Source organism: Dermacentor variabilis, chromosome 10 (assembly GCF_050947875.1).
Source record: "Dermacentor variabilis isolate Ectoservices chromosome 10, ASM5094787v1, whole genome shotgun sequence".
Classification (NCBI taxonomy): Eukaryota; Metazoa; Arthropoda; class Arachnida; order Ixodida; family Ixodidae; genus Dermacentor; species Dermacentor variabilis.
Window position 1 is genome coordinate 718332 of NC_134577.1, and position 8831 is coordinate 727162.

Below are 8831 nucleotides of genomic sequence, written 5' to 3' on the forward strand. Positions count from 1 at the left end.
AGGTTGTGCTTGCCGACACACTTGAACAGTGTAGAACAAACTTTTTTCTTTCCCCAGAGGTTTGAAACTTCAAAGAAAAGAAAGAAAAAGGGAAGAAAAGACATCAAAGAAACGATTCATCAAATGCTTGCCAATGGTGATGAGAATGGTGATTTATGCAAAAAAATAGGGATTGACGAAGTTTAAGATCTCAACGTATTAGCAAAGCTATCAGTCTAGGGCAAGGCCCCAGGATGTTGCTCCTAGACAGAACAAAAATGCTGAAGGCATCTTCAAAAGGTGTCAAGCCTCCAAGAACAAAAGATTGCTTTTGAAAAGCTGGGAAGTTGGATATCCTTCTGCTTAGTGGATGTCTACGAAGACAAAGTGCAGAGTGTCGGCTCAGCCGAGCCACGAATGATATCCTTGTAGACTGCAGACGAACATTAGATTATTTTTGCTGCTCGTGAGGGTTTGGGTGTCTTAGAGACCATCTCTAAAGAAGGAGTTGTTGGCGAGCTGAGACAACTTTCAGACATGGAGGCTTCAGGTGATGAGCATAACCACAAAACTGCAGCAAGGCTCCAACATTTCCCTCTAACAGTTTCAACACTGGCGCTGTCTTAGGCTTCATAGCCTTCCTCAAGCATGTTGCATGTGAAGATAGCTTGACACATGACCACGTCCACTCGTCAATAAACTTGAAGAGCGCTATTATCGGGTCAATATTACCGAATTAAAGCTCAATGGGCGATTTTAGGGAGCCTATTGCCACATAGTAATGGCCGCCAAGAACACAGTAGGAAAACTGTGAACAGCGAAACTAACTTTTATTGGGCAAACATGTGCCCACAAAAGCAAGTGACTATGAAACCACAATGAAAGTGGTGAACACAGTCGGCGATAATCAGAAATCTCATCAGCAGGTCAAGCACATTGGCTTTTATACATAAGTCATCGAAGGTTCCAGAGTAATTGTTGGTGCATGTGCGTCTTCCAGAAAGTACTACACAATTCGCATCATGTATACATGCAATCAGATTACACAAGATTCGCTGACAACAGACCACGGATACAACCATCGATAACATTAAAGAAACTTTCTATAAATGCAGGCACGTCCTGCGCGGAGCGCTAACATTTGTTAGATGGTGAAAAAAAGTCACCCGATAAAGATAAACAAGTACACGTGTCAATATTTTGGAGAATAAATAAATTGTTTTATGCCTCGTTCTGTTTTTTATCAGTAGTTACAGAAGTCTAAATATAGTGAACATATTTCGTGGAACGAAGGTGTTTTTTATACTTGGGCTTGACTATATACAACAATTTACTTTGCTGATGTTCAGTTGTACCAGAGCCAAAGGCCGAGAACCACAAAATAATAAAATTCCAAATTAAGGAAGAAAAGCACTTTGTTACAATTCTGTCGCTTAGAATGCACATTTAGGTCAGATGAAGCCACAACAATCTAGGAGGCATTATTATTCCACTAGTACATTAAGTCTTCTTTTCAAGTAAAGAACCGAAAGGTTTTAAAAGTTAGGATGTCATAAAGATTGCAAACTGTTTCTATAAAGAGTGGTGCATCCACATTAAGAAGGAATATTGAAGTTGGAGGTAAAGCAAACAAATCATGGGGAGAAGAGAAGCATAAGGATCTGCGTTTTCGATGACACCGCTACTGAAGACGGTGGTGCTCGATGCAGCATGGATGAACGTGTCATCGACATCAACCTTACGGTCAACTACAAAAGAGCAGGCACTGCCGGTGGCGCCTTGTGGGCTCGGCGGCTGTGCACAGACGCAGATCGCTAAACCATTCACTCTTGTCATGCAGGTTGGTAAAGCTTACAGTCTTTCTTGTAAGAAGTCTAGCAATTATTTCCTGCTTCAGCTGCCGAGCCCGCACTGCTGCCTTCTTATCGCTCTTGAGTGCTCTCATGTAATTCGTGCCTTGTTGATGATGTCGGGCAATATCGAAAGCAACCCGGGGCCGGACTCCAACGCTTTACTAGTTGAATTGAAGAACTTGTCTGCTGGACAGTCATAATTAATCAGTCAGGTTCAAGACCTGCAAGTTCATTTATTGTCGACAGACAAAGCTATTGCTGATATGGGCAAACGCATGACTGATCTAGAGGGGCATTATCAAAATCTTGTCTCCCTGCGCTCCGACTTTGAAACCGTCAAAACGTCTACCGCTCAAGTGGCCACCGTGGTACACAGGCTTGAAACGCGTATTGATGACGCCGAGAACCAGACACGACGCAATAACCTTATTTTTTATGGCCTCCCTGAATCAACTGGATCAGAGGCGTTTGCCCAGACCGAGCAACTTATCATCAAGCACTGCCACGGTCATCTGAATATTAGTATCGAGCTGAAGGAAATTGAGCGCGTACATTGTCTCTGTCATCGCACAGGTACTAATCGCCACCGTCCTGTCATAGCAAAATTCACCATCCGTAAAACAAAAGAATTGATTCTTTCTAACGGCCGCAAGTTCAAAGGAACCAACTTCAGCGTTGGAGAGGATTTCACTCGTTCCGTACAAAACGCTCGCAGGCACCTCATAACTTTCACGAAAAGCAAATCATTACCTTTTTCATTGCGATTCAAAACACTGCATATGGGCCATAAGCGCTACGTCTACGATGAGCAAACGCTGTCTGTCAAAGAATTAATATAGCAATTTCCCTGCGTGAAAATTTCTGCTACACTGTCAAACCCAAGTCTAACATATCATTGTCTGTAATCTTTGCCAACGCAAGCACTTTCCTTCCCAAACGTGACGCTTTTTCCAACCTTGTTTTATCATCCAACAGTAATATAATGGTGATAACCGAAACGTGGCTGACAGAAGATATAACAGGTACAGAAGTACTAGCCGACCTACCGGAATTTCATGTATACCGAAAGGATCGCAAAGGCATGCGGGGGGGGGGCAGTGTACTGATTGCTGTGCATCAGCAGTTATCGTGCTCCGTAGCCAAAAACATAACTTCTGATCTTGAAGTATTATGGCTAATTATTCATGCTTCCCCCCATACTATCATTCTAGGTGTTTGCTACAGGCCTCCGAATAATATTCCAGATTTCTCATTAAAACTTCATAACAGTTTGAGTGACCTTAGTAATCAACACCCGCAAGCAGAAGTCCTCCTTTTTGGTGATTTTAACTTTCCTCAAATAGACTGGAGCAATGACCTCCCCATAACTATGGGCACTGAGCTTGCCAGAGATTTTGTGGATTTCTGCCTTAATTTCAATTTAACCCAACTTGTATCAGAACCTACATGCGTTGCACTGAGCACTTCTAGCATCTTAGATCTCATCCCAACCAGTAATCCGGAAAGCTTATGATCAATACCATATCTACCTGAAGTCAGCGACTATAAAGTAATTCACGCCACATTTTCGTTTCAACCCGTAAAACGCCATTTAGTCAGCAGAACAATCTGCCTGTACAATAAAGGTAATTATGATGCAATTAATAGTGATATGAGTGCATCTTCCTACGTTCGTGAGGTTATGTTCTACGCGTTCTACTAATGAAAACTGGTCAATATTTACAAACAAGCTAGGTGATCTCGTTGATAAGTTCATACCGAGAATAACATTCCGCGGAAATCGTAACAAGCCATGGTTCACTAAAACGCTTAAGCGACTTGAAAACAAAAAGAAACGTCTCTTCCGCTCAGCCAAACTAAACGGACACCCCTCTGCTTGGGAGAAATATTTTGTGGCCGAGGACGATTATCTGAGGGCTATACGGAAAGCTAAATTCTCCTTTTTTCACGATGAACTGCCTAAAATGCTTACGAACAGCCCTCGTCAATTTTGGCAAATAATAAACCCCAAGGAGGTGCGCATGATCAGCGTGTTAAATGCACATGGCGAAGTGGTCAGCGACAGCGAGTGTGTTGACATTTTTAACGCAGCCTTTTTCTCTGTATTTACGAGACTTCAACTCCAGACCTTCCCACATCTACTAACATAACTGCGCGTATGTCACCAATTATATTCTCGGCAGACGGAATCACTTCGATTATTGATAACATCAAGGTTTCATCGTCAGCAGGTGTAGATGATATTAATTCCAAACTCTTAAAAAATATTAACCATGTATCTGCTGCGTACCTAACTTTGTTGTTTTCGCAGTCACTCTCTACAGGCATCTTACCATCTGACTGGAAAGTGGGCAAGGTCGTTCCAGTCTTCAAATCAGGCAACAGAGACACCCCATTAAATTATCGTCCTATATCATTAACTAGTGTCCCCTGCAAAATCATGGAACACGTCATATACTCGCATATCATGAACTTTTTAGACTCAATCTGTTTTTTTCACCCTTGTCAGCACGGGTTTCGAAAAGGTTACTCTTGCGAAACACAGCTGGCAATTTTCCTTCATGACCTGCATGTTAACCTTGACAGTAACCTTCAGACTGACGCCATATTCCTGGATTTTGCAAAAGCATTTGACACAGTTCCTCATAAACGTTTGCTGCTAAAATTGTCTCAGTTAAATTTACACCCCGACGTACTAAAATGGATAGAAGCATTCTTGACTAACCGCTCTCAGTTCGTTTGTGTTAATAACCATTATTCTAGCAGACTCCCCGTAACATCAGGCGTCCCCCAGGGATCCGTCTTGGGACCACTTCTTTCTTTAACTTACATTAACGATCCACCAACGCATGTATTATGTAACATTTGCATGTTTGCAGATGATTGTGTAATCTACCGCAAAGTTATTAACACATCTGACCACATACTCATCTAGAACGATCTCAATAATGTACAAGAATGGTGTAATCGCTGGCTAATGAACCTAAATCCTAACAAATGTAAACTCGTGTCTTTCACTCGCAGCTGTAACCCCCTCACATTTACCTATTCCATTGCTGATGTTCCAATAGAATCAGTCCAATCATTCAAATACCTCGGTGTCATCCTATCTTGTGATCTGTCCTGGCGCTTGCACGCTACTAACATCATCTCAGCTGCTAATAGATCACTGGGATTTCTTAGGCGACATCTGCGTCATACCCCACAACAAGTAAAAGCGTTGGCCTATAAATTATTTGTAAGATCGAAACTTGAATATGCATCTCCCATCTGGAACCCGCATCAGATTTATATCATAAATGCACTTGAGGCTGTGCAAAATTGTGCTACTAGGTTCATTCAATCTTCATATTCATACGATATCAGCATTTCATCGATGAAAGTGCAATCTGGCTTGGAAACGCTTTCTTTCCGTCGACAGGTTGCCACCCTCTCTTTCTTCCGCTCATTTTTTTTCAGCTCCCTAAATCACCCACCGTACATCACGCCCCCTTCATACATATCTCATCGCACCGGTCATCCGCTTCAAGTTGCACGCGCACGTGCCCGGACCACCACTTTTCAAGCATCATTTTTTATTTGAGCATCAAGGGACTGGAACGGCCTTCCGCAAGCCATCGCAGCCATCACAAGCCCATCTGCCTTTACTGAAGCTGTTGTCACCCATATCTCAAAATGAACGCCTGTTTCTAATGTTTATATTATTAACCACCCCTTATGTAATACCCCTCTAATGGGGTTTTTAAGGTAATAAAGTGAAGTGAAATAAGATACATTTACCATGACTTAGCAGATGATAAGATGGCAGGTAGCTCACAAAGTTCATGAGCACTGTCTTCAGGTTTATCTTTCAATGTCTTGTTCCCCATCTAGTGACAGCAATATTGTAAAAAATTTTTTCTGCGGAGTTGCTCTCAAATGAAAATTTTACATGAAGCCGATGTGGTGAAATCACGTCAACAATATTTTGGGAGAATACATTATACACTACATGTCACAATGAACACCCGTGATTTTTGTGGCAGCAATCTACGATGGCTGAACATGACTTTCTGGAAAATACAAGCAATTCTGTGCTAAATTAGTTGTCCTGAAAATGTTTTTTTTTTTAGAAACAATGAGTACCATTTTTTTTTAACTCTGCAAAAAGCTGGCAAACTGAATTGTGCTTTAAGAGATTTTAGGTCCACATTCATAAGAACATTTATTATATAGATGTGCGCGTGTGTTGTATTTTATTCTTTGCTTTCACTTGGTACCTTTGGTAGAGGGTTGACAATATTGAATAAACCCGCCGTGGTTGCTCAGTGGCTATGGTGTTGGGCTGCTGAGCACGAGGTCGCGGGATCGAATCCCGGCCACGGAGGCCGCATTTCGATGGGGGCGAAATGCGAAAACACCCGTGTGCTTAGATTTAGGTGCACGTTAAAGAACCCCAGGTGGTCAAAATTTCCGGAGTCCTCCACTACGGCGTGCCTCATAATCAGAAAGTGGTTTTGGCACGTAAAACCCCAAATATTATTAATATTGAATAAGGAAATAAATTAGGATACAGGTCCGCAATTGAGAAATGCATCGAGAAGGGCCGATGTTAGTAAAGATTAATCTATGTCAGGAAAGCAAATGTGAAGCTAAATGTTACTTTTACGTGATAAGAACAGCACCCAGTGTGCACCATCAGCTATACTGGCACCTTTTTTATTTGTTTATTTTTATAGGTACATTTGCCCAAGGGCATTACAGTAGCAAGGTTAGCAATATAAAGGATGAATAAATTGTGTTTAAGTAACAAAGTCTTACATGCTGTGATAACAAGTAACAAGCACAAGCATCATAGTGGTCATTTAGAACATCATGCGTCAGAGTATACAAGAACTACATGAAAGAGAGCATATAACACAGAAAAAAATTATTGCAGTGTTTTCAGTGAACATGGGGCAAAAATGCTGTTCCACTAATTTGATACATGTTGGCGCACAGCTTTGCATGAAAATTCAATTTTCATATGGTAATTGTATTGTGCTCATTGGTGAAAAAGCAGTCATCTTTTGCTAGATCTTTTGCTCTGTGCACAAGTGTGGAAGGGATTTGCCAAACAAGGATGAAAGCTGTGCAGTCCAGAGAGCAGTTTCATTTTGCTGTTGTGCTGTAGGTGCATGGCACTTTTCACCTGCAGGATTTGAGTGCCATGGCAGCTGGGAGGAGAACGGCACACGCCTGCTGGTAGCCAGTGCAGTGTCCAGCCAGCGCCATTACTGCATTGCTGTGTTGGCGCAGCGTGTGCAGTTTGCCGAGAGCCCCCCTGCGTGCACCCAGGGCCTGCTCTGGCCATGGCTGTCCTTTGAGCTGACACACACCGACAGCTGTGACTCGCACGAAACGGGTGCAGCTACCGGCCAGTGGCCTTTATTACCAATGTTGGTGGCCGCACTTCCGATGTTGCTTGCAGCCCAAACGCTTTCCTAGGTGCTGTGGTGGACAGGCTCAAGAGACTGTGTAACAGTGTTGGTGCTGGCATTGTTGATGTGTCTTGATGTGCTGTGACCAAAAGTCTGACCACGTCGTTGGAGAAGACAGTGCCTCTGGGCGCACACTGACACCTAAACAGAGGCCTTCATTTGGGCAGCTGCCAAGTGGTAGCTTGGGAGGTAGGCAGGTGCTGTGTAATTCATTGTTCACGTGCATTCCAGAGGCACAGGACCCTTTGTATCAAACCACTGCAGCTTCTTCCAGCCTGCCTACAGACCAGCCAGCACAGTGGAATGTGGTGCAGTGACAGTACTCAAGCAAGCTGCTGACAGATGAGCACTTTTATTTGTAATGGACCTCTGTGCATACAGTATGGTTGAGCAGAAACAGCAGTTGCACAAATGCTTTGTTAATACACCGAGTACTTGCGTTCATCTTATGCCAGAACCTGTAGAAAATGTTTGGCGATTTTAATTAGATGAGAAATAAAGTGCAAAGCAGTTTCAAAAGGGTGCCCATATTTGACTGCTGCAGCAGTGAGTTCATTGCTCAAAGTCTTGCTATGCACTGTTCACTTTCTGAACATGTTTTTACTGTGACGTGTTAAAACAGCATGCTTTTAAAGTATAGGAGGCTGCTCTAGTGCAGACATTGTTTGCCATATGTAAATGCTGCATTGAAACTTTTAAAAGCTTATCATTAAATGCAAGTCATGGAACAGCAGCTGTGGTAAAGGCTCCATACAAGACAGAGTTTACCAGACTACCAAGGCATCAAGACCATCGAGGCTTACCTTTTAAAACTGCCCGTTTGTTACTTTTATCAGGCGTGGTGTGTTGTCGCTTGTTTTTGCACTTTACTAAATGAACCATCTACAGTTGTGTTAAAATTTATTGGCAGGCGAGGCTTCTGTGGACATTCAGACTAAGTGTAAGTACACTTTGTAAACCCTGTAATTGGTGAACAGATCTTAAGCATAGTATTTTCTTTTTCGAATTCAAATTGTTTAATTATCCTTGAAACAAAATTCTTCCCAGTAAGACCAGTAAGCACTATACACATTTTTAGCCACTTCTGCTTAAGGGGCATCAACTAGGAGGCCAATGTTAACCGTGTAAGTGATCACATTCTGCAGTGGTTAGGGTTCTCTGCTGCTAAGGACGAGGTCATGGTCCTTATTTGTGGCCACATTCCAATGGAAGGGCTACGCAGAAATGTTAGTGTACCTGGGTTTCAGTATATGTTAAAAGAATTCCAGGTGGTCAAAAATAATATGGAGCCCAGCTTATGCTCTGCGACATTAAACCCTATGAAACAATTAACTCAGTGATTTCAGACTTCGGGCCAACCTATTATCTGCAGCATGCTCAACAGTGCATGCATGTTCGTTTCAGTAGTGTATTCTAGCACTTGGTAAAGGACAGAGATGGAGGCGAGACATTGTCCTAGCAGTGAGCATTGAAAAAAATGTAATAATAGAAATAAAATGAAGTCAGTGAAACTAAATAGGAGTTTGGTATGAGTTATGGA

General features: G+C 42.4%; 1 protein-coding gene across 1 annotated transcript in view; it reads left to right on the forward strand.

The window, feature by feature from the left end:
• Nucleotides 1-8333, forward strand: part of LOC142559717 (uncharacterized) — a 61729-nt gene extending 53396 nt beyond the window's left edge. The window contains exon 5 of the mRNA XM_075671290.1: nucleotides 7009-8333. Coding sequence (XP_075527405.1) covers nucleotides 7009-7298 — 290 coding nt within the window. The 3' untranslated portion in view covers nucleotides 7299-8333. The remainder of the gene's footprint in view (nucleotides 1-7008) is intronic.
• The last annotated feature ends 498 nt before the right edge of the window (nucleotides 8334-8831 follow it).